This window comes from Choloepus didactylus, chromosome 5 (assembly GCF_015220235.1).
Source record: "Choloepus didactylus isolate mChoDid1 chromosome 5, mChoDid1.pri, whole genome shotgun sequence".
NCBI classification, from domain to species: domain Eukaryota; kingdom Metazoa; phylum Chordata; class Mammalia; order Pilosa; family Megalonychidae; genus Choloepus; species Choloepus didactylus.
In genome coordinates this window covers 8,451,474-8,477,053 of record NC_051311.1, presented here as the reverse complement: position 1 = coordinate 8,477,053, position 25,580 = coordinate 8,451,474, and the positions used below count along the sequence as shown (strand labels likewise).

The following is a 25,580-nucleotide window of genomic DNA, read 5'->3' as shown; positions in this document are numbered from 1 at the left end:
CTTAACCTGGAAGGCTGAAGGCTGGACACAGCCTCGGGCTGTGTTTAAGTTGGGAAGTCCAGGCCCCACCTGACCCTGTGGACTGGGGGCGGCTTTGCTGGAGCCAGGGGGGCAGTGCTGATGACCAGTGCTGTCCCCACAGTGGCCGGAGCCTGGCTCAGCGTGTGGCACAGCTGGTGCCCCCAGGTGGGGCCGCCTCCTGCCCGAGGTCATTGTCTGGACCAAGGGATGTGACATCACAGCACCTCTTGCTTCGTCGTGAGGCAGCTTGCCTGTTAGTAGATCTGCTTCGGGAATTGTCCTGTTACTTTCCTGAGGGTCTGCAAGGAGGCTGGGAAGCAGGTTGTCCCCTTCTGTTTCCTCTTTTGCCTCCACGTTATTCTCTTGTGACGGTCACCGTCTGCCAACCCAGTTTTGGCTTGTTGCTGTGTGTGGTTTAATCAGGCACATGGGAACTGAGAACGTGAGCAGTGGTGGCCTCCGACAGGGCTTGGGCAGGAAGTCTGGTGGCCGTGGTTCTGGGAATGTATGAGGTTCCTCCTTCACGTCAAAGGGGCCAAACACAACCCAAGTTCTTCATCCCCTACCTGCTGTAATCGCCGTCGACATTGGAAGAGGGACAGGGCCACCATCTCTCTGGGAGCCAGGACCTTCGAATTCAGTTGTTTCCTACTGTGGGGACCTCGCTGGGGCTGGTTGGCAGATTTGACAGGTGTGTGGCCCACACCTGGGGCTCCTGTCACCCCTGCACCTGGGAGAGTGCAGGGGTGGGGTAGAGTGTCTCCTCTCCTTCCGTCTGCCTCAGGAGAGAGTCAGGGCCTCCAGGGTTTCAAGACAAATAGTGCAGAAATAGCAGACTTCCCATACCCCCCCCACACACACACACACAGTTTTCCCCATTATGAACGGTTTGCATTAGTGTGCTACCTTTGTACAATTGATGAAAGAATATTATTATCATTGTGCTACTAACTATCATCCATGGTTTATATTAGGGTTCACTGCTTGTGTTGTGGAGTCCTATGGTTTTTTTGTTTTTGTTTTTTATTCTGTAAGAAATATACAACCTAAAATTTTCCCTTTTAGCCACATTCAAATACATAATTCACTGGCATTTTGCATTCACAATTGGGTGCTACCATCACCACCATCCATTTTCCAAAACTTTTGCATCTCCCCAAACAGAAATTCTGTACCAGTTAGGCATTAACTCCCCTTTCCTTACCTCCACCCCGTAACCTGTATTCTTGTTTCTGACTCTACACATTTGCTTATTCTAATTATTTCTTATCTGTGATATCATACACTATTTGTCCTTTTGTGTCTGGTGTATTTCATTTAACATGATTCTTCAAGGTTCATCCATGTTGTTGGCGTGTATCAGAGCTTCATTCCTTTTTACTGGCTGAATAGTATTCCATATGTGTATCGACCATGTTTTGTTTATCCATTCATCAGTTGATGGGACACTTGGGTTGCTTCCATTTTTGACAATTGTGAAAAATGCCCCTTTGAACACCAGTGTGCAAATATCTGTTTGAGTCCCTGCTTTCTATTCTTTTGGATATATACTTAGTAGAGGGGTTGCTGGGTCATATGGTAATTCTTTAGTTAACTTTCTGAGGAACCTCCAAACTGTCCACAGTGGCTGAACCATTTTACGTTCCCACCAGCAATGAATGAGTGTTCCTATTTCTCCAAAACCTCTCCTACCCTTATTTTCCATTTTTTGAATAGTAGCCATTCTAGAGGGTATGAAGTGGTTTTGATTTGCATTTCCCTCACAGTTAATGATGTTGAGCATCTTTTTGTGCTTTTTGACCATTTGTATATGTTCTTTGGAAAAACGCCTGTTCAAGACTTTTGCCCATTTTTTAATTGAGTTATTTGTCTTTTGGTTATTGAGTTATAGCGTTTCTTTATAGGTTCTTATATTAAACCCTTATTGGATCTATGATTTCCAAACATTTTCTTCCATTCTGTAGGCTGTCTTTGTACGTTCACGATGAAGTCCTCTGATGCACAAACGTGTTCAGTTTTGGTGAAGTCCCATTTATCTATTTTGTTGTTTGGTTCGTGCTTCCAAAATTAGGTTCATTCATCCTCTCTTCCCCTCCATTCTCCCTCCCCAGCCGTTGGAAGGCTCGTCTGGAGCACAGCGCAAGAGCCTGGCTCTCAGTAACCCTAGGCAACAGAGGAGCTGTGCACCCCGCGGGCTGTAAGGTGCCAGCCAGCCACCAACTGGGTAGACGGGAAAATGTGCTTTAGAGATTTTCTTGTGCAGTAAAATATTGTCTTCCTTTTTTTTTTTTTTTTTTTTTTTTGTTGCCCCCTAGGATGACCAATCCATAGAGGAGATGCAGATAATTGGAAGCGATGATCTTTCAGCACTTTCTGGAAAGGTTTGTTAACGTAAATTTTTTGGCACCTATTGATGTCCTGGGGAAATCGGTGACCTGTATCTCAGGTCAGCACTTGAAATACCTTTCAGACGCCCTCCAGGGTTTACTAATTCATGCTGATGGGTGTGTGAAACATTTTAATGATTTCTCCCTTGCAAAACACCCCTTTTAGACGCTTCTAGGACCTCACTCCTACCCCAACTTCCCTCTCCAAGCTTCCTTCCCATCTTATTTCAGACAACCTCGAATCCCGAAACTTCTTGGCACTCCTTGTTCTGTCCCATTTTTACTCACCCTCGCAGGCATCCCTTGAAAGAGAAGCTTTTTATTTGTCTACTTTTTATTTCATCCGTGCCTCAGTCCCTGGAATGAACAAAATTTGGGGATAATTAAAAGGAACTTGAGTTTTTCTAGTATTTTCCCTTTATTTTTCTATGAATAAGAATGTAACTCATTAGATTATGGGGAAAGCACCTTCAATTTTAACTTGGAGTTCCAAATCCTTTGCCAGTACTTAATAATTAAGTGAAAAGACTGGATTCTGACATAAATAAACACAGTGGAAAGAACTATTTCATAAAGCAGATGGGCTTTGTGGTACGTGACCTGCAATGCAAGCTTTGCTACTATTGATAGCAATGCAAAATTTGTTTGTGTTTAGCTGTAGAAGAGATATCGTGTACACAGTATTTTTGAACAGCTTTGGCTTTCTAAGTCAAATGAATCCATCCCTTATACAAGTTTAATCTGTCATTTTTGTGGAGGGGGAGTAGCAGCCATATTTAATAAAAATATGGATAATAACATCTGGGACACAACTGAGTCCCAAGGACTCTTGACTACAAAGCAGCTTGGCTGTGTTGACTGTGAGGACGGCATGGCGGGATCCAGTGTTGGATTGCTATCCTCATCATAAATTGTGCCCCACAGAAATTGAGATTAACTGATTGGTATGAACGTATCACTCGGCCACCATCTGATGTTCCAATGGCAATGTATAAAATAACATCCTAGAGAGTTAAAATAATCTGGCACTTTCCAGAAGTTCATCACTTTTAACAGCCCCAGTTCAGTCTTTAAATGACAATCATTCTGGTACTTTGTTGTATAATATTGCCTGTTAAATGTATCACTCAACAGAAATATTTTACGATGTGTTTTTGCAATGGGATCTGTCAAAGTGATAACTCTACGAGTTCCAAATGAAGGCCAAGAAAAAGCTTGCATGTAGAATTGTGGTCCTTCTCTCCCCCTCAAAAAATCATTTATTTCCTTTTAAAGTAATTTCCCCTGTAAGTGAGTGCTGGACATTCTGGTTCGTTTAGAGTGGGAGAGAGATTGAGGAAAGGTGGCTCTTCCTGTGGGTGGAGGGAACAGAGCAGGTGAAGGGGCTGTCTCACCATCTCCCTCCTACAGTTACTCCAAAGACCCCCGCGACACAGCAAGGATGGCGAAGATTCAGGTAGGAGAGACAGAAACCTGCCAGCAGGAAGCTCAAGCAGGAGTCGGCTTTACAGGTTTCCGGGGGCTAAGCCGTGGTGTCTGTACCCTCTGTGTGTCCATAGATGCATCTCTATGTGCTTTTAAGGGATGCCGAGTGGAGCTTAGAAGGCCCTGGGAAAATATTTCCAAGATGAATAAACATCGGTTAGCCAGGTTCTCAACCTTCACGACACCTGGAAGTTTAAAGATTCTGCCTCTTGGGGTGCCAAGGCTGACATCAGAAGGGGGTGCTGGGGGCATGTAGCCCACACCATTGCCGTCCCTTCTCTTCTCTCCCTCTCTGGGGGCACCCCCTGAGCCCACACCCTCCCCGGTGTGGCCAAACTAAATATTTTAGGCTTTGTGGGCCCACAGTCTGTGAGAGTGTGAGAGCCTCCATGGATAAAGGCAAACGAGTGGGTGTGGCTGTGTCCCCATAAAACTTCATTGATAAAAACAGGCATCAGGCTGGCCTTGGCACAGGGGCTGCAGTTTGCCAACCCTTCATCTGGAAACCAGCAACGTCAGCACCACCTGGGATGTTTTCATAAAAGCAGAATCCCGGGTCCCATCAATGATCTGCTGAATAAAGCCTTCATTTTAACAAGGTGATTAAAATTAAAGTTGGAGAAGCACTGGCCTCCTAGGGTGAGCCCACCGCCATCCTCCTCCGTGATAGCCTAGCTCGTCCCCCTGAACTTCTGCCTTCACATAACTTTCGCTACTTTCCAGATCATTCTCACAAAGCAGCCAGAGGGGTCCTAAAATACAAAGGGGGTCACAACACCTGCCCGCTGAAAACCTTTCAGTGGCCTCTCAACCAGGATAGAAAGATTAAGGGGAATAAGAAATACAGGACATTCAGTTAAATTTGAATTTCAAATAAATGATGAATAAAATTAATAAAAGTTTGTCCCATGTAATATTTAGTATAAATATGTCCCAGGCAATTATTTGGGTCCCCTGCAAAATAACTAACAAAGTATGTGTTATTTATCTGGAATTCCAGTCTCACTGGGCCTTCTGTATTTTACCTGGCAACCCCTCTCCCAGTGCTCTGATGTTACAGTACAAACTCCTTCCAGGCCTGCGGGACCTGTGGGACCTGGCTCTCCCTCCATCCTCTGGACATGGTGCTCTAACCACACCGGCCAAGCTCCTTCCTGCAAAGATGGTGCAAGCTGTTGGCGCTCCCGGAACACATTTTGCTCTGCCCTCCCGGGCTCAGCCTGCTCGTCCCTCCATGAGGGAGGTCTCCCCCGACTCCTTCTAACGACCCCGTGCTCTTCCCCTCTGCATGCCCCCCATCCCGGCATCATCTCTACCTCCAGCACCCTGTTTCCTCTGGAGACCTTGCCACAATTTGTAGTGTTTACTTTGGGCCTTAGTTTTTATTCCCCTAAACCCCCAACACACACACCAGAATGTAAGCTCCAGGAGGGCAGGGATCACACCCGTCTTGCTCACCTCTTAGATGGAAATCAGAAAGATGCTTCCGGTGCAGTGCAGGAAAGGGAGGACGCAGAAGAGGGAGAAGAAAACCATCAGACGCCATTTAGTTCAGAGTTGGACGAGAAAGGGGCTGGTGAGGGAGCATTTTCTCCATAGACGCAGAAGAGCTTTGGTGTCAGAAACGCTCAAGGGGGAGCTGCAGGGGGTGAGTTCTCACGGTGGAGGACTGGAGGAGGGAAAATGCCAGTAAACTTAGAATTCCCTTTTCCTTCAACAGATAAAGGCCTCCACCCTTCAGCCTTTCAAAAGAAAGCCCCCAAAACTGCCCTCCATTCTTGTCTCGCACCGAGAGCTTGAGAGGACTTTAAAAATAAAATATTCATTCAGACGCCCTCCAGAGTCTTTCCATCATGCAGTATATACCCTGGCTAGAAAAATAATTAAAAGGAAAAGGCACCCGGCAATTGGTGGATTTGTTTTTAACGTTTGTAGAAGAGAGTCTGAAACTGCAATAAAATATTTGCATTGGGCGGAAGGGTGCTTACAGGTCACCATTTAATGTCTCTCTTCTCATGTTGTCATCGTATGATTCCCTGCTGGTCCACAAAGCCACATTTATCTTTCATTTATTCATCCGAGGTGGGCCAGGAGCTCTCACACCTGCTCGGCACTTGAAAAGCTTCCCACACTTTCCTTGGGCTTAAAGAGACCAAAAGAAGACAGTACTCGTGGGGACGGTGATAGTCTGAGGGAGGAGGAGGGGATTTTACTTGGGACCAGAAGGTCTGGGAGTTACACAAGGATGGGGGAAGGGCGGATGGATTAGGGGGCAAAGCAGGGGGGTAGACAGCCAGAGGAGGGAAATTAGTCAAAAGTGGGGAAACAATAAGAAAAAAAAAAAAAAAAGAGGACCACGTAGATTGGGGTTTGGTTCATAGAATACATTGAATGTTTCAGTAAAAAGTTTAAAATTGCTTAGAAAAGCAAAGAAGAGCCACAGACATTTTTGAGCCACGGTGACGTCATGAAGCAGCGTGTTAGAAAGAGCCAGAATTTAGGGTAGAACTCAGGGACAGAAGGGACAGAGGCTCCAAGCCTGAGCTGGAGCTGGAAGGGCCAAGGGGGGTGAGGGAGACGGGACGGTGGAGCAGACCAAGGCTAGATCAACTTGATGAAAGAACGCTTAAAAACACGGGAAAATATTCGCCTGCGTGATTCTTCCCCGCTGCGAGTTACAGGCATTCTGAGCTCATAACTGATCTGTGACTGCTCAAGTACCCCAAAGACGCAGGATTTAACGTGTTTAGGAAAAGGAGACTCCGGACAGCCCCACGCGCCTTGCTCGTTTTTCTCTTATTTTCCCCCCTTTCTTTTTTTAAAAGGGAGGCTGCCTGAGTCACGGTTCTAAATAGGTCAGTGCTGCTGAATAAAGAAGCCCTCAGAGCTGATTGAATCCTGGCACTTCATAAAATGTGTGTCTCCATTAAAGCAAGAAGATTTTATTCATGTACAAGAGGGAGGGATAAAACCTAGTGTGTGGAAACAGGCCCAAATCCTGCAGCATGGAAACACAGATGTGCAGGTTCAGTGTGAGATTTGGGGAGGACCCCAGCCCGCAGCCCCCTCCCACCAAGTGCACTTCTAATCAAATGCCAGGAGGGAGCCTCAGAACCAGCCCAAATCGCCTCCTTGGCTGCTCCAACTGTCTAAAAATCATTCCCCTTTATTGCACCATCCAGGCTGAGTATTTGTAAAGTCGTAGAAATCCCCACCAAAGGATGGTTCTGGGGGTGTTGGGAATTATCCTTCTTCCGTGGGGTTTAGATTTTCACACCCCCTTATCCCCAGCAGCCACGACACAGCACGTCACCATGACGGCCATCCTTGGGATCTGGTGGTCACAGCTGGGAAACTGCACTGTGGCACATTAGATGGCGGTGGTTTTGCTAATCCTTTTGTGTTTTGAAAGATTAAAAGTAGGAATAAGCTAGTTAAGAAAATCATATAGCTTGGGATAATTCTTTCCTTCTTTCTTTTTTCCTTTCTTTTTATAGGAAACTATGTGACTAGCTTAGCCTGGGAGTGTGAAAGAACACATCAAGAACCCACTCTAGAGATTCCCCATAGATTTTTGCTTGCAGCCTCCAGGCTGGAGATTTTACCAGCTTTTCTGGGAGGAAATGAGCTGGGTGTGAGGAGATGATAAGCCAGCACTGGCAAACATCTCGGATGCGAAGTCAGCACACTATCAGATTGGAAGTGTTTAGGAGGCACGGGATGTTCCCAAGAAATTTTCAAAGCTTGCCCACTCAAAAAAGGAGAATTTTAGAAGATTTCTCAGTGGCAAAAAGAAAAGTAGTAGACATTAATGATAGCTCAGTTAAGGAGGGATGGACAGGCCGTGCTTTCTTCTGGAATCCGTGGCTTTCCGGTGCTGATGTGCCGCAATCTTTGGGGTCCCTTGGATTTTGTGGATGCACCTCTGCCTCCAACCCCAGCCATCTCTCTCCTTCTCCGGCTTCTACTTCCATATCCAGTTTCCTCCACTTAGAAGGACTTCAGTGGAATTGGATAAGACCCACCCCCACCAATTTGGGCACACCTTGACTGATAATATATTTCAAGATCCTGTTTACGAATGGGTTCACACCCACAGGACTGGGAGTTAGGATTTGAACATGTCCTTTTGGGGGTCACGATTCAATCCCCAACACAGTGAAATAGTTTGAAAATATAATGTGATGTTCTATAAAGAACATTTAGTATGTATGTAATGACTGCTTTGTATAAGTCACTGAAGAAGTCGGGGTTTCGTATGGTTCCCTTTCGATAGCAGACAGTTTTTCTATACCAGAATTCCCCTTGCCCATCATTGATGAGCCCACTAGATAAGTTTACTTTTTTAGTACCGTGCATAACTCAGAAAGTTCTTCATGTTATTACAGATGATATTAGTCCATTTGGTTTCCTTAATCCTCCAAAATCCTCTGAGAAATATATTTAAACCATGATTAACCAATTTTTCCTTATAATAATAATTCAGGGGAAGAGGAGCTTGCTTTAAAAAATAAAAAAGGCTGATTATTGCAATCTAAGACACTGAACAAATATAGGAAAAACGATTAGAAATTCCAAGAACAGAATTAAAAAGCTCTAAAGGAAATATAATTGTAGTATACTACTCTACACTTCAGTAGGAAAAAAATGTGTACACTACAAGAAGATGCAGTCATCATGAAGTAACTACATTGGGGGATGCGGGAGGAAGTGAGATAGTATAAAAAGCTTAACTGGCACCTATTATATTACATAATTAGATGATGTCTACAATTGTTCAGTTGAGAATTAGAAGAATAGCAAAAGGGACTGCCCTAAATTAAAGCTGAATTAAAGATCTGCATAGTGTTTGATTGGACAAGCCAGCTACAAAGGCCATTTTAGGGACAATTAGGGAAATTTAAATAGGCGTTAAATGATATTAAGAAACTATTGTCATTTTTGCTGGATATGATAATGTTATTTTGGCTATGCATAATAAAGAATGTCATGATACCTTTATTTTAAAGTACCTAAGCACTTTAAAATACACTGAACAGTTCAACAGACATCAAACACTTAAAAAATCTTTAGTCTTTCCTGTATTTCAAACCATTGATATTGTATTTATCATAGAAAGTACAAACTTACTTGAATGACTATAAGTATGTGCATTTATATATGATAGTATAAGCTTTGTACATTCATAATTGAAAAACTTTTTAGAAACAAGCAACCAAAAAATCAATATGTAATTTTAATATTTTTTAAACAGAAATAGTTAAATGAAGACATGTTATAAAATATGGAAGTAGTGACAGAAAAACAGTAGAAAGAGTTAAAAGTGTCTGTGCCTGGGGCACGGCATTAAGGGGAGGAGGGGGCAGGTGAGGGGCCACTGTGTTTTCCTTAAAAGCCTTTCGGATCTATTTTAGACCTGTGTATGTGTTACTCTGATTTTTAAATGTTTTAAAGGTAATTTTGACAATATATCTCAGAATCAGTGCACATCCAAATCCCACTTCCTACCCACCCCTCTGTCTCACAGTTGAAGACTAATCTTTTCAAAGATGACTCTTGTTTTGCAAGGTTCTGAACTGTCAAAGGGGAGAAAATATTTGATTATGTTCAACCAATGCCTCTACTTAATTAGGCAAGAATTCAGACTAACGTATCCCTGTAAAGTTGAAACAAATGGGAATCATGAACTAGGAAATTGAATCAACCACAGCTTTCTCTTAACTATTCTGGCTGGTTGACAGGCATGGTTAGTAAGCTTCAGTCAAACTAAAACTGCCCACCCTAACTAACCATGCTGGATTGACTGTTAAGAAAGATCATCACAATTTGTGTCATTCTCAGGGTGGAGGATCCTGTGAGTATGACCTGCTTTAAAAATGGACAAAATAATCTTACATTTTAATGATAAAATTAAGGTGTTTTGTAAATGGATTTAATGACTAAAGATACCATACCTGAGAGAAAATCACTTCCAGAAACATATTTCCATCTAAGAATGCATTTGACACATAAAATAATATGGTGCAAATTTAACAGATGTTTTTGTTGGTTGGTTAGTTGGTTAACATTTTTAAAAATTAAATGTCTTTTGCATTAGATACAATGTGTAAGGTTTGATCTGATTTTTTAAGTCTTGTGTGAACTCAGGGATAAATGAAAGGTCATCTAAAGAAAGACAAATGCTGTTACATTATCTTGTGAGCCAGTTTCTAAATACCTCTGTTTTATTTATTCCAGAATGTTCTCATTGTTGAGGTAAGTTGGCTTTTCCTTATCCATATTTGGAAGTTGAAACAATCTAACGGTGAGTTTTAAAAAATACAACTTACCAAATTGGCCATACTCTGTTGAATCCCTGCTGTGTGCATGGTGCTTGGAATGTATCAAATTGACCACACTTTATTGCATTCCCACTGTGTATTGCACGGGAGACAACTGGAATTGCCGGCCTCGAATAACTTAGAATAAAAGCATTGCCATGATAACTAACTATCCTTTTTCATATCCACTTTCACATCTTTCTAAATTGATTCTTATGCCAGTCTGTGAATCAGACATTTTTACGGAAGAAGAACCCAGCCCACCGGCCCAAATTTATTTCCTAACAACCACCGAGATTGGTGCTCTCTTGGCAGGTGATCAGTGTCCTTGCTTCTGACCTGCCAGTGCCCTCAAACAATTCTCCCTTCAGCATCCAAATCATAAATGCAATCAACTAAAAAGTGGCAGTGCAGGGGAAATCTATGTTGAATTTGCTTTTCTGCTTTTTTTTTTCTTTTTTAAATTAAAAAAATGGACATTGCAGCATAGGTATCTGGCAGCAGAGGGTGAACGCAGCAAATGGACACGTTTGGTCCGGAGCTTGTTGGCCGTATCAGCTGGCAGAAATCCAAGTTGCTGTTTTCAGCTTTTGTTACACAGTCGCCTTGTGTGCATCCTTGTCTGTAGTTCTTCTGGCTCCACGTAACCTATGAAGTAGACCCTCTAGCCAAGCGAATTGCCAGACCCCAGCCAAATTCAGACCTGTTTTTTGATCATCAGCTCCTGACAGCTGATTCCTGTATCCAGGACAATAAATGGCTGCTGCCCATTCTGCTCTAATTGCACAGCAGCTCATCAGCCTAGACGAGCCCCAGCTCACCACAGCCGTGCGCCCCCGGAGCACCCCCAGAGCTTGCGGGCGTCAGCAGCTGCCAGCCCCGCACATCTCGCTCCCCAGCCGTAGAATCCCCTATTGAGTGAGAGGAGGGGGAAAGCATTTAGCCATTCGTTATAGTCAGAAGTCCATCCTATGTCCATGAAAATTCATGCTCTTGTATTGTGCTGCATAACCTTAGGGCCAAATTTTATTCTCAAATATGCATGCACGAATTCAAATGTCATGAAGCAGCCCCACCCACCCCCAACACTCTGCAGAGACAGAATTTAGCCCTTGAGCACAGCTAAAGGATTCAAAGAGACTATATGCACCAGTATATTCCCCCAGACCCAGCTGCCAGAAAAAAGCCCCTGCCTCAAAAATTAGAACCACCTCTGCCTCCTGCATTGACTCCAGTGGGATGGCAGTTCCGATTATGATGCATCGTTAGTAAGGAATCCGATCATCATCTCTCTGCATGAAAAACCTATCGGTGCTGCACAATTGCATTTTGTTGACTGTGTCTGTCCTCTTTGCAAAGGATGTTGTGGGAACTGGGAAGACCATGAAAGCTCTGCACAGCAGCATAGAGAAATGCAAGCCCAACATGGTCAAGGTTGCCAGGTGAGTGGAGTGTGACCCTCCTGAGTGCTGTTTCCAGTCGAGCTGGAGAGGGATGCCAAGGCAGGATGCTGTTTCCCGAGAGCATAGTCTATTCCACACCGGTGACCCTCTACCCCGGGGTGCTGTGGGTTGACCCCGCTGGAGAAAGAGCCTGTTTGCTGGCCCAAGAGAGAGCGAGGGGAAGAGGACACACTTGGCCGTGTTCTCCGCACCCCTCTTTATTGTCTCCAGGGGCAGCGTGGAAGCCCTGCTTCCTTCCATCCAGAATCGTGGAGATGGTGCCTCAGGAACGTGGGCAGGGCTCAAAAGAGGGCTGGGATGAAGTGTCTTAGGTGCTTGATGTTTTGTTGTATTTACAATTCACAGAGATTGGCTTTGGATCACTAATAATAATCTTTCTTGTTAATGGTAGCTTACTGGTGAAGAGAGCACCTAGAAGTGATGGCTTTCGACCTGACTGTAAGTGTGTTTCAGTTTTCATTTCTTGGGTTGTTTTTTGGGTGGTGGTGTCTTGTTGTGCGTTTAAGGGTCTCTGTTGTGCATTTAAGGGTCTCTGTGTGCAGTGGAAGCTGTGTCAGGCTGATGGTCCCACAAATAACCTCCTGGCATCCCCAGCCTGGCTAGGCAGGATAGAGTCGTTTAAAATGCTGATTTCGAATCTTCTAATTTGAGTCTTTCTCAGGAACTCTGTTCTGTGCATTGGAAAGTTTAATTCTTAAGGTTGAAGAAATCAACTGAAAAGTTCCAAGGGGCTAAAGAAGGACTTGTCCCTGCTGGATGACATCTGCTTTGGTCACCGTTGTCACCCCCAGGGCATGGAGTAGTGCCGGGAAGGGTTTGAGGGATTCACATACATCTTCAGGAACCGTCGTCACTAGACAGTGCACAGTGGTGATTTTCAGCAAGGAAAATCCATGACATCTCCCTCCCACCCCCAGACAAACAGTCAGTAACACAGAGAATGAAGCAGAGCAAGTATGTCAATATACTATCTTCACACTTGACCTCGGACGTGTTTCAGAGAACATTCCTCATTTGGGCACTTTCCCACCTCCTCCTCCTAATAAGAATAGTTCTAAAGCCAGAAAAGGTAAACAAGCAGCCTGCTTACTTATTACCCTAACACTAGAAGTGATTTTTTTTTTTTCACTTGCATGGGCAGACCTCAGCTCAATTTTTAGAACTTACATCTGCTCTGAGCCTCTGGGATAATCTGGCTGCAATTCCAACATCAGCAAGCTGAGCAAACACTACAGTCAGAGAAGCTCAGTGTATAGATGGGTGATGTGTCAGTGACATTTAGCCAGTGGCTCTTGATTCTAAAATCAGGTCTTATGCTCTGCTGGATGTGCTAACTCTAGACAGCATCAGTTCTAAGCAGAGAGACCCAATAGACTATTCCAGTTGGGGAATGCAACCTGGATAGGTTGAAGTGAAGGTTGGATGAGATTATTAAGCAAAAATCTTCAAAGGAAATAATGTAAGATACCTCCTGCCTACATAAGATTTTAACTGAAGTTGAAAAACATTCATTTGCAGGCATCTCCAACCAATTACAAATTCCTTGCATCACTTACAGCAGTGACATTAATAAAAAAAAAAAAATAGCAGCTGGTGCTAGTGGGAGGTGATGATGTGCCGGGCACTGGTCTGAGAGCTATGCAGACAGTAACTCATTCAGTCCTCCCAGCAGCTCTCTAAAGTAGGTTCTGTTTTTATACCCATTTTACAGGTGAGGACCTTGACCACGGCGAGGTTGAATAGCCTGCCCAAGGTCACATGGCTGGTAAGAGCAGGGCCAGTCTTGAACCCAGGCTGTCTGCCTCCAGTCGCTGCTGTTAGCCTTAAGCCACATCTGCACGTAACGTCTGCAATTGCACATGTAATTGTGGGAGCTGCACTGTGTAACAGCTGGAGCTAGGTCCCTGGTTCCCGGATGCTTATCCATCCTTCTGATCCATTGTCCGTCTTTTATTCCATGACACCTCTGGAAGTTTGGCCTTCTCAACTGGCTCGGGCTCTAATCCCCCATCCTGAGTTGCTACTCCTGGTGTAGGGACTGCATTGCACAATGTATGGTCATTATTGTGACAACCAGGGTTTCCTGGCCGCACATAATGGACTTTCCCTCCATGCTCGTTGTGATCTCTGACATCTTTAATCTGCTCTTGCTTCTCCTCTATAGTTACATTTCTCCAGAAGCCCCATGGTTTGGAGGGACTTATCTGGCTACCTAACAGTGACACCATAAAGCTGTCCCCTAGAAAATAACCCCTCCCCTGCAGCACTTCCTGGAAGTGAGACCCATTTGGTCATCTTTGGCCATCGAGATCAAAATGACGCTCAGTAGCCGCAATGGAGATAATTTTCTCCATGCTCTAAGGCCACAGGCTCAACCAAAGTACACCTTCCTAAAATAAGTAAGTATATCCTTCATCTGGAGTACTGGAATGAACAAATGTTTGATTCCAAAGGACTGAGAGAGTGTTTGAAAAATCATTGGATCATAGGCATTCTATCTTCCAGAACCTCTAAAGGAGGAGACCTATTGTCTGTCCCTTAAGAATAAAAATCATCTTCCTTGCAATAAGTTCTTCCTTGCTTAACCCCAAGTATTTCCTACTGCATTTGTATCCATTTCCTCTCCTTCTGCCCTCAGTAGCAATAAAGAGCTAATTAATATCTTCTGCATTGTGGCCTCAGAGGCCTGCATTAAATCTTCCTTTGGCCCCACAACCCCTTTCCTTTCATCTGGTCTCCAAGGGTTTGCTTTCCAGAGCTTTAGCCAGCCCATGGCCTGACGACAGTGTGCGGTGGCCTCTGCACCTGTCCGTAGTGCAGCGTTGGGATGCCTCGCGTTTGAACTGTGCCTTACGCTTTCCCCAGTGTTTCCTTTGGCTTTCTGTCATTCCATACTGCTGGCTTTGGAACGGCTACAGGACTAACTCACACATCCTCCTTGTTGTCCTCTCGCAGCTGTGTGCCAGGAGTTCCTGGTTCTTCATTGTATGTTTGCATGTTTGTCTTGTCTTCCTGAGTGGGTGCCACGTCCCTGTTGGGCTCATTCTGTCCGTTGCTTGTCACTTCTCTCACTTAAATCCGCCTGAATGAACGGTCCTCACAGTTTGAGCACCAACAGCAGTAATATATGGTGGCTTTGTACATGACGTTATCTAAATTCTGTTTCTTTTTTTTTTTTTTTTTTCCCTCCCTCTCTTTCTGCTAAGATGCTGGATTTGAGATTCCAGACCTGTTTGTGGTGGGTTACGCCTTAGGTTACAACGAATACTTCAGAGATCTGAATGTAAGTCCTCTGGCAGATCCCTCGCCCCCCTCTCTAGAGCTTACAGTGCTTGAATTAACAGATTACTGAAATAGTCTTCATGATGGCTGCTGTTGAGGGAGAATCTTCCGCAGGCCAGGAATATGCCAGGAGCTTTGTGTTCATAATCATGATGAACTCACCAAGAGGAGGCCTGAGCAGGGGACACAAGTTATGATCGTCTGTTTTGTGTCAGAGAAATAAGGAGGCTGCAGGCAGAAGCCAGGCTCCTGCTGCTTTTTCTTGAGTCGCTGGCTCTGCCCACTGGCCGTACGAATAGCCCATATTCCATCCAGCCATTTAGGGTCGGTGCGTGAGGTCGGACGGGCGCAATTGCAGTGGTGTGCACCCCACAGCTGTTCCCCCTCTTGGGGACATGGTTTCAGCACACAGACATGGACACCCCCACCCCCAAAGTTTGAGCTGGGTGGCCCTGACCGAGGTTGACCCCTCTCCCGAAGTGGACCGAGCAGTCCCCCTCTCTCCTGGGAACTGGGAGCATCAACCAGAACCCACAGAGACTGAGGGCTGTCGGACCCGCGCCACACTAAGGCAGTGCCAGAGAGGGTCCTCGAGAGCCAGGGGCCATGGCCTCGGACACTGCCCCGCTCCGGCCTCGGCTTGCCTCGCTGCTCAGCCTCCCTGTGATTCTCCAGTTCCCCGAGCCGCCCCAGCCTCCACCAGAAATCCCCTTCCTGGCTTACGTCCCCCTGACCCGACTGCTGTTGCTTGCAACCAAGATTCCTGACATGAGGCACTTCTTGCTACCAAGGAAGAGGACTGAATGAGAGCCGGTGTTGTGTTCACCACGGCTCTCCCCCACCCATCTGGGGGGTGGTGATTTGAGCAGTAGGGGACATCCTTCCTCTACCAGGGCTGGACAGACTGCTCCCTCAGCACTTGTGATTGTTAGGGACCTAGGAGCCAGAGTCAAAACAGGACTCGACACCAAAACAGCAGAGAACCGTTGGTCAAGCATGTCAGTGGGTCTCTTTAAAGTGTATACATATATAATCATACATAGTATATACTTTAATGTGCTCCTTTTAATGTATAGTGTACATATAGGACATACATGCCATGTATATATTATGTGCTCCTCTTAATTTATAGTGTACGTATAGGATATATGGGCCATATATATATATAATGTGCTCCTTTTAATGTATAGTGTACATATGATATACATGTCATAATGTGCTCCTTTTAATGTATAGTGTACATATATGATAATGTGTCATATATACATAATGTGCTCCTTTTAATGATATATGTGTCATACATATATAACCAGTTATGGGATGACATTCCATTATTACTGCCTCACATTTTCTGTACCTCATATTTCATTAAGGGACTGATACATTTAAATCCTTTATTGTTTCAGCACATATGCGTGATCAGTGAACAAGGTAAAGAAAAGTACCGAGTCTGAAGAGGTGAATTCTCTCCAGCTGATTTCCAGATGGCCCCAGGAAACCCACAGGGAAGGAAGCCCGTCCCCGCAGACCTCCTCACTCGGTGCCATATTAAAAAATCATTTCAACGAGAGAGGTTGTTTTTCTGAGATGAAAATACAAAGATGATCAAAGGTTCTTAAGGAAAAGAAAGCAAGGCTTTGATTTGATTTGTTCCAAACTAAACATGTCACCTTTATACTCTGTCTACCTTCACACTCCTGAGCTACACCTTCTTTTGTTTTGAAACAGTTGTTGTGCTTCTATTACAGTTCCCAGGAATACCCCCACCTAGTTACTCAGATGTTTTCCACTTAACTCTTGTTTTAACTCTACTGTGACCCTATTTCACAATCTCAAGAAGCTGGAAACCTTTTAAGTGAAGCCCTGAGCCAGTGCCCTGGGAATGCAGTCAGGCTTCCATACTAATAATGAAGAGGAAGGACAATTTAATATAAATTTCTGTTTGCACATTTCTGACAAGCCGTTATCATCTGCTTTGACAAAGCCTTTCTGAAGTGCAGTGTCCAGTGAATCTTAATGATGTTGTGAAATGAGCCTTTGCTCTGTGCTCTGGATGTGTGCTTCCGGGATATGATGGTGGGACGGCATGTCTGCATGGGTGAACTCAACTGTGTTTAATACTCGGAATTTTAATTAGAAAAAATACAATGCAGCCAAGCCCTGGTTTCTAAGCTGCATCCTTTTATTCATGTGGGACATGAGCAAATGGCAGAATGAGGAGGAAAAAGTGTTTTCAAGGCTCAAAGCTAAGCAAGGATAAAACTTTCCTCTTATTTGCACCAACTTGAACACAGAGGGTGAATTATTTTTTTAAGTATCTTTATAAGGCTGATTATACAATCCAAGGCACCAGAGGAAACAACGCTTTAGAGAAAGCTTTTTCAGAATAACATTTTTCACTTTTTCCACTTTTGCCGCTTTATGAAATATATCCTAATTTACAGGGATTTTAATTGAAAATAAACTTTAGAGTGCCGAGAAGGCTGTTTTTCTTCACTTCCTAAAAGGAGCAAATGCAAAATAAATAACTAGCAGCCTTTGTTTAGTTCTGAACTGTATGTGGCATTTTGTTGGTTGCCTCAGGCTTCTTTTAAACTAATAAAGAACAAGAAAACTTGTTTGATAACTGTTTACTGTTTTTCTTCCGCCTCCGTATTTTTTATGTACTTCTAGCCCTTGAAAATGTGTGTGAGCCAGTAGCTTAAATACACAGCTGCCTATACCCAGCCTATGGCTTTATTTTTGTTAATCTGGATAAAATCCAATATATACACCAGCGTAAGCAGAAGATTAAGCCAGTCTTGATCTGCTGCTTTTTTTTCTCTCTTAAGCTTGTTTATAAGAAAAGGAATTTTAGTTGAAAAAAGAAGATTTTCCTGCATATCTTTGTTTCAATCAGAGAAGAAAACACACCACACCCAGATATCCCAAGGGGGAGATCAGCAAAGGGAATTCCTTCTAGTTTTGTTTCATAGAAAAATCTGCTTTCAAGCTATCGATTTATAATTCTATACAATTGGCCAGTTTCTTGCAATATCAAAATTAATGTGCTAAACCTAATTTTCCAGTATGCCACATTTATATACGAGGACCAAGAGAAATCTAGACATGTATTTGATTTTAAATATAAATTCACCCATGAAGTATGGATCACTAGAAATGTTTCTAAAAAGTGTTGAATTTTTGCAGCTATCAATATCATTTTCAAGGACTGGATGTTTTTCGAATTTGAAAGGAAATTGACCATCTTCACAAGATTCAAAACTTGTAACAGTTAATGTGCCGAAAATGAAAAAATGCATAAAATATCACAAGAAGTTTAATCATTCCTGCACATTTTTCCCTGCAGACAATATTTTGACAGTGATATTCCAAGAATGTCATCTTGGGAAAAATAGTATTTCCTTTTCTCTTGCAAAACTCTTGTCTATTTAATACCACTGAGTTTATTTGCCCCAAACCAAAAATGCAAAGCCTTAGGGCGGGATTAGCAACCAAGTACATGTATTAATTTAGTGCTCCAAATGTGATTAGTAATAAAAAGTGGGTTATGTTTCACTGGGAAAATTTGGATTCAGCTAAACCAATGTAATTATTAATATTTTGGGATTTTCCAAACACATCAGAACCCCCCGTTGTAAAGTGGCCTTTTGTTACGTGGACTGGAACCCACCACGGGCTCAACCCCGGTCCCCACTGTGAGGTGCAGTAGTCAGACCCCAGTGTGTTTTGCCTAACCTTTGGCTGTAATGTGGTTTATGTTTTTGGTCAGCTGAGACTGTGAAAACCCAGACTTTGCAGGAGCATCTGGGAGTTTTCCATGCTCAGCCACCATGAAGTGACTTTGGCTCTCAAGAGGAAACTGAGGCAGGCTGGTTTTCCAAAGGGAAAGGGGGGTTGCAGGAGGGGGGTGGGGGCCTGTCCTGGGCTGCCTTTTGGCTGGCCCCAGTGTCACCCATGACTAGTTCTGGACCTGATGGAGAGGAACACCAAAACCCCAGCTGAGAGGAGAGCAGAGAGGCTCTGGGGCAGGCAGCCCAGACGGCAGCTGCGTTCAGGGACCGAGGGGTCCGCGGTTTGCAGGTTCTGGGTGCTAGAGGGGTGTCCCCAGAAGGGTGTCACACCCCAGAGGGTCTCAGCTCTGAAGCCAGAGGGAGGGAGGTGTGCAGGAGGCCTGTATTTTCCAAGGGGGAGAAATAAGCCGGAATTATGTTCCCGGGACCTCCTTTGTAGCGGGAGCCCAGCGGGCGTTGACAGAAAAGCGCAGTGAATGTGGATGACTCATTTGCAAAACCGCTGGGAGCTGAAGACCAGACATATCCCTAGCTGGGCTGGGGGTGAGTGGTTGAAAGATGGGAGAGGCTTGTGCATATGTAAATGCTGTAGAGAGAGAGAAAATGAGAGAGAGAAAGGAAGAGTGTATTCGTTATTTACTGCTGTGTAACAAATCACCCCAACGCCTAGTAGCTTAAACCAGCACTACGCACTCCCTTTTTTCTCATGGTTTACTAGCTAGGAATTCAGACAAGGCCCCGGGGCCTGACCTGTTTCTGCTCCAGTTTGCAGGTGCCTCAGCTGGAAGTTCCAGAGGCCGCAGGCTGCCCTTCTCCAAAGCTGCAGCAGTGGCCGCTGTCCACGTGGTCATTTAAATTTAAGTCTAATGGAATCTAAAAGGCAGTTCCTCAGTCATCCCAGCTGCATCACAATTGCTCAGCAGCCTCATGACGGACAACACAGATAACAGAACATGTCCATCCTCACGGAAAGTTCTGTGGAATGTGCTGAAGGCTTGTTTCTTCACGTCTAGCAGTTGGTATTGGCTCTGGGTGGACAACTTAGCTGAGGCCGTGAGCTGGGACTCCTTTGTGTCACCTCTCCGTGTACCGGGCTTCCTCGCAGCATGAGCCCTGGGTTCCAAGTCGAGTGTTGAGAGAGGGAGAGCGGGAGGAGGAGAGAAGGGGAGGAGAACCAGGAGACGGCCACACTGCTTCTCATAGGACAGAGTCTGTAGACGACACCACATTCCATCGGTCCAGCCGTTACCCAGATTGGCCTGGATTCAAGGGGAAGAACGCAGACCCCCGCCCGCAACGGGAGGAGGACTCGTGAGACGGGCTTACATTGCCGTGGCCATGAGAACATGCAGTCTGCCACAGAAAGGTTTTGTGCCCTGTGTATTCCCTACGAAAACCATCAGTGAAGGAGTTGATTATTGGAGGCCATAATGCATAACGGAAAACACGCCTGCTTACATGGATTTCTAAGAACTACAGCATACTACCTAGTCACACAGGAAAGTATGAAGTGATAAAAAGAAAAACACTGTGCACACACTGATTATAAAAATAGCAATACATGTTTACCCACTGATAGTGTTTGGAATAGATTATGAAGACTTGGAAAGGGCAATTTTATTTCTGTTAAGTTGCTTATGTTTGCAATGTAAATAATAAAGTAAAATAGTTTTTGTTTGGCAAACATTCTATGAATTTGAGTTCATACTGAAATTTTAGAAGACGCTCCTTTTGTATATGAAGAAATTGTATAATTCAGCCAAGAACCCAATCCAGGGTTGGTGCTCCTTAAAACAAAATAAATGCAACCAAGTGGACTGAACTATATGTCTGTGTATGTATATATTTATAATGTATCATATATTAAGTATGTATATTTAATCTCATACCTGGTAATCACCAAACCAATTAATATTTTTAAGAAAGCAGATTACTGAGAACTAGCCAAAAGGCTTTACAATGAAATCAGCTCCATCTGATTTATCTAATCTCCTGATACTGAGTGACAGAGTTGGTTGATGAAAAAAAAAAGAAATCCATGTCATCTGTCTTGTCTTTCTTTTAACAAGACTTTCGGTCCCACCATGTGAAGGACATTCATCAAAAGCCTGAGAAAATGACATATAATGAAGGGTACTAGGTGATTGCACAAATCCTCAAAGTTGTACTCAAAAGGAACATAACAAGTTTTGTTAAATGCTATGTTCTTTGATGCAGTCTTGTGGGGGCAGATGTATTCGTGTTGATTAGGTTGGAACCTTTCGATTGTTTCCATGGAGATGTGACTAGTAACATCTTTGATTAGGGTATGACTTGCTGTTGAGATTATTTCCATGGAGGTGTGGCTCCACCCATTCATTTGGGTCTTGATTCAATTACTGGAGCCCTATAAAAGCTCAGAAACAGGATTTCAGAGGAGCTGCAGCTGAGAGACACATTTTGAAGACTCTTGAAAGCTGACGCTGATATTTTGGAGAATGCCATTTTGAAACGCAACCTGGGAGCAAGCAGATGCCAGACACGTGCCTTCCCAGCAAACTGAGGTTTTCCAGATGCCAATGGCCTTTCTCCAGTGAAGGTACCCTATTGTTGATGCCTTACCTTGGATACTTTATGGACCTAAGACTATAACTTTGTAACCAAATAAAACCCCTTTATAAAAGCCAATCCATTTCTGGAATTTTGCATAATGGCAGCATTAGTAAACCAGAATACAAACTCTGCTCCTGAGTCAGATGGCATTTCAGGAACAGCTTGGCTGCAACTACTGTCGATCAGGCCCTCTGGAGAAACTTGACAACAACTCTCAGTGTCATACTAGCACAAACCTTGGAGGGACTAATTAGCACCCCACTTTGGAGATAGTGGCACGGGGATTGGAGAGATGGAATCACTTACCCACGGGTGCACAGGTTGGTTCAAAGCTGGAAACTGAGCCAGGGCTGTGGGACTCCGAGTCAGAACTCACTTCACACCCTGGACTAAGACCCAGGTACACTAGAAGTGTATCCTCAGACTTCTAGATGACAAGCAGGTGGAGAGAAGAAAGGATGGGTTGCACCTTAAACAGAAATCTCAAATGTTGGATGCTCACCAGTCACCTAGAAGTCTTACAAATACAAATGACTTGGACCTGCCCCCAGAGATGCTGCTCCAGTCAGTCCAGAGTGAGAAAATACATTTTTAGCAAGCCCCTCCCTTTGCTTCCAGATGGTTCTGATACAGATGATCCTCCAGCCACTCATCAATCTGAGGGCAGAGGGGCAGAATTTTAAATGGCTTCATAAGCAGCAGAATCAGGAAGAGAAAGGTAATGAAGCTGATCATAAGGTAGGATTATAATCTAGAAGAGAACAACAGGAGAGAATGGTTGGCAGTGTGTAAATGTGGAAGAAAAATACCCGAAAGTCAGAATTAATAAACATTGTGAATCAGACAAAACGGTAAACCCAAGAAGGGGGACCAATATTAGACACCATTGAAGCAGTGATCTCCCCATTTTTTTTGATCACATAGCAATAAAAATTGTCAATATTAACCCCCAAATATGATATCGGTTGTATTTTTATTGCTTTACTCATTTATGCCCTTTTGTCTCTATTTCATCCTTTTCTTTCTCTCTTCCTTCCATAGGTCACCAACTTAATGTGTTTAAATTATATCATTTTGTTCATATATGTCATAAAATGCATCAGATTTTTTACTTAAGGTTTATGCTTCTGAAGTTTTTTGTTTGTTCATCTGTTTGTTTAAGGACTTCTCTGCCCCTTATGACATCACATTCAATTTTCTTCCATCTAACATGATAGCTCTCCCTCCATATTTAGATCTTCAATCCATCAGGGTCCATGTCAGTAAGTCTAGGGACCTGGTAAAGTTAAGAGAATATCATTTATTTTCCCCCATATAGTGAACAAGTTTTACCAACACCGTGGACCAAACAATTCACCTTTCCTTGTTGATTTCTGTGCCTCCTTGATCAGGTATCAAGATTGCCTGTTGAAATGCTTTTATATTCCTGGGATAAAGTCCACCTGATCATGCATTTTAAAAAACTAGACAATTGGATTTCATTAGCTGCTACTTCTATTTAGGCTTCGTACATCTACATTCAAATATGAAATGGTTCTATCATTTTCTTTTCTATTTTTCTTACTTGACTTTGGAATCAGGATTATTCTAGAATCAAAAGGTAAGGTCAGCTTGGACTTTTTTCTGTTTTCTGGAACAACTTGTATAAGATAGAAATTATCTGTTCATTAGCATTGTTAATTTTTCAATCTAAATGTGTGTATAGTTATTCCTTCTTATTCTCCCACATTTTATTAGCTTCTAATGCCTTTTTTTCTTGATTCATTTTGCTAGAGGTTTGCATTAATCTTTTCAAATAAATCCCTTTTAGTTTCATGAATTCTCTTCTAGTGGATCCCCTTTTGCTGGCTGATGTGCCCCATCCCCAGATTCTGTGAGCACTGGCTGCTGCATCTTTCAGTCACCCCTTCTCTGCTCACTGGAGGTGCACTCACATGCACACATGTGCACACACACGCCAACACCCTCAGGTAGTCACGGCTGATGACTTACTGATGTGGGAGCACAAAGGACCAGACAGGACCACTTCGGTGACACAGTCCATGCTCCAGAAGCCCCTGGGGCTCAGGAAGAGGCTGTCCTGTCTGGCCTCCCTCCCTCCTTCTCCCCTGAGAGCACCTCCCTCAACAAAACCCCCAAAAAACCCTTGCCTGCAGCTCTGCTTCTTGGACAGGGGTCAGCAAAGGGCAATCCACAGGCCTGATCCAGCCCGCAACCCGCTTTTGTACAACCAGCAAGCTCAGAATTTTTTTACATTTTTATCGAGTTGTACAAAGGTAAAAGGGGACTATGCAATAGACACTGTATGCAGCCTGCAAAGTCAAAAATATCTGCCATATTGCCTTTTACAGAAAAAAATGTGCCTAGGAAATCCTGCTCACCAATCCATTCTTTCATAGTCTGCTTCATTTATGTCTACTTCTCTTTAGTTCTAGCTGTTTTATTTTTTTAAGACAACATGGAGTTTACCAAGTGTCCTAGTTTGCTAATGCTGCAGAATGCAAAACACCAGAGATGGATTGGCTTTTATAAAAAGGGGGTTTACTTGGCTATACAGTTACAGTCTTAAGGCCATAAAGTGTCCAAGGTAACACATCAGTAATCAGGTACCTTCACTGGAGGATGGCCAATGGTGTCCAGAAAACCTCTGTTAGCTGGGAAGGCACATGGCTGGTATCTGCTCCAAAGTTCTGGTTTCAAAATGGCTTTCTCCCGGGATGTTCCTCTCTAGCAGGCTTGCTCCTCTTCAAAACGTGACTCACAGCTGCACTCCGTTTCCTCTCCTTGAGCCAGCTCATTTATATGGCTCCACTGATCAAGGCCCACCCCGAATGGGTGGGGCCACACCTCCATGGGAGTATCCCACCAGAGTCACCTCCCACAGCTGTGTGGGGCACATCTCCATGCAAACAACCTAATCCAAACGTTCCAACTTAATCCCCACTATTCTGTCTGCCCCACAAGATTGCACCAAAGAATATGGCTTTTTCTGGGGGACATAATACATTCAAACCGGCACACCAAGGTATTTGATCACCTTTAGTACAACTATCTTCTAGGAATCCTCTGGATTCATTTCTCTTCTTATTTGAATTCTTCTTCCAAGCATATTTTCAATATGGGCCTTTGGATGATAAACCTCTTAAGGCCTTGTATGCCTGAGAATATTTTTTAATGTGTTCTCATATTTGAGTTAAAATTTGACTGGATATTAAATTCTAGTTTGAAAGTTCTTCCCCTTCAGTATCTTCAAACATGCTATTGTTGTGCCACCTTGCATCCTGCATTGCTGTTGAGAAACCAGATGTTAATCTACTCATTGTTTCTGGAAAGGGAGTCTGCTTTCACGCTCTAGAAGCTGTAAGAATTTTCTTGCCTTATTTTACCTGTTTGGCACTCTTGTACATATTAATCTGATTATTTTCATCTCTTTTTTTAATTCTGGTAAGTTTATTTTCACTATTTCTCCAAGTATTGGAGTGAACTTGCAAGAAAATACAAAATTATCCAGATATGAAGAGGTATAAGTAAAAGCAGGAACCCAGAGAGGGAAGTTTGCAAAGCCAGCTTTCACTTAAAGGGCTGTGGTAGCCATGAGAAGGAGCATCCTTGAGGACCTGCAGCAGCAGGAAGCAAAACTGAGTGAAGAACCCAGCACTGCACTCTGCAATCCATCTGGGCATTGGCTCCAAGGGCACTCTTCCTACAGGTTGTTCCGGCCAATGGCCGAGCACAGCAGGGATACTGAGGCAGGTGTGTTCCTAGAGGGCGTGGGAGTCCTCTGCCAGGCAACTGTCTCTCAAGGACTGTCCGATGGCCTTCCATAAATTTCCTTATAACTGTGATCCTTTCTAAGATGCTTCCACCCTTTCTGCCTTCTTTTAGTCTCTCCTTCTCTTGGGTCCAGAGCTGTGTGACATTGGATAGCTCTCCACCTTCTCCCACCTCCCTTCCCATTTCCTCTCACAGACATTTCCTCTAATAAATTGCTTGCACATTTTATCCCATCTTGGCATCTGCTTCTCAGAGAACCCAAATAACATCAGGGTATCTACGAACCTGAGCTTTTATTTTCGTTGCCTTGTGAGGTGCAGGAAATGAGGGAGAAAGTCCAAGATCCATGCAAGATGGGCAGTCTAAAGCAGAAATGCAAACAGTGAGATAAGTCAATCAATAGATACAGGCCCAGAACTGATACAGACACTAGAATTAGCAAGCATGGTAAGTAGAACTTCT

The 25,580-nt window shown here is 43.8% G+C and overlaps 1 protein-coding gene across 8 annotated transcripts in view; it reads left to right on the top strand.

Annotated features, from left to right (window-relative positions):
* Positions 1–17,581, top strand: part of PRTFDC1 (phosphoribosyl transferase domain containing 1) — a 70,932-nt gene extending 53,351 nt beyond the window's left edge. For 2 of the 8 annotated variants that reach the window (XR_005217197.1, XM_037837878.1), the window contains 4 exons: positions 2,337–2,402; positions 3,819–3,919; positions 4,345–4,492; positions 4,970–6,080. Coding sequence is in view for 6 of the 8 variants with exons in the window: in XM_037837878.1 (XP_037693806.1) it covers positions 2,377–2,402; positions 3,819–3,919; positions 4,345–4,492; positions 4,970–5,492 (798 nt within the window). In the remaining 2 variants the exon portion in view is untranslated. Of the gene's footprint in view, positions 1–2,336; positions 2,403–3,818; positions 3,920–4,344; positions 4,949–4,969; positions 6,081–10,130; positions 10,149–11,572; positions 11,656–12,067; positions 12,115–13,387; positions 13,442–14,882; positions 14,960–16,364 lie in introns of those variants that run through there. The other 6 variants (XR_005217198.1, XM_037837879.1, XM_037837882.1 and 3 more) reach the window with 6 other exon arrangements.
* The last annotated feature ends 7,999 nt before the right edge of the window (positions 17,582–25,580 follow it).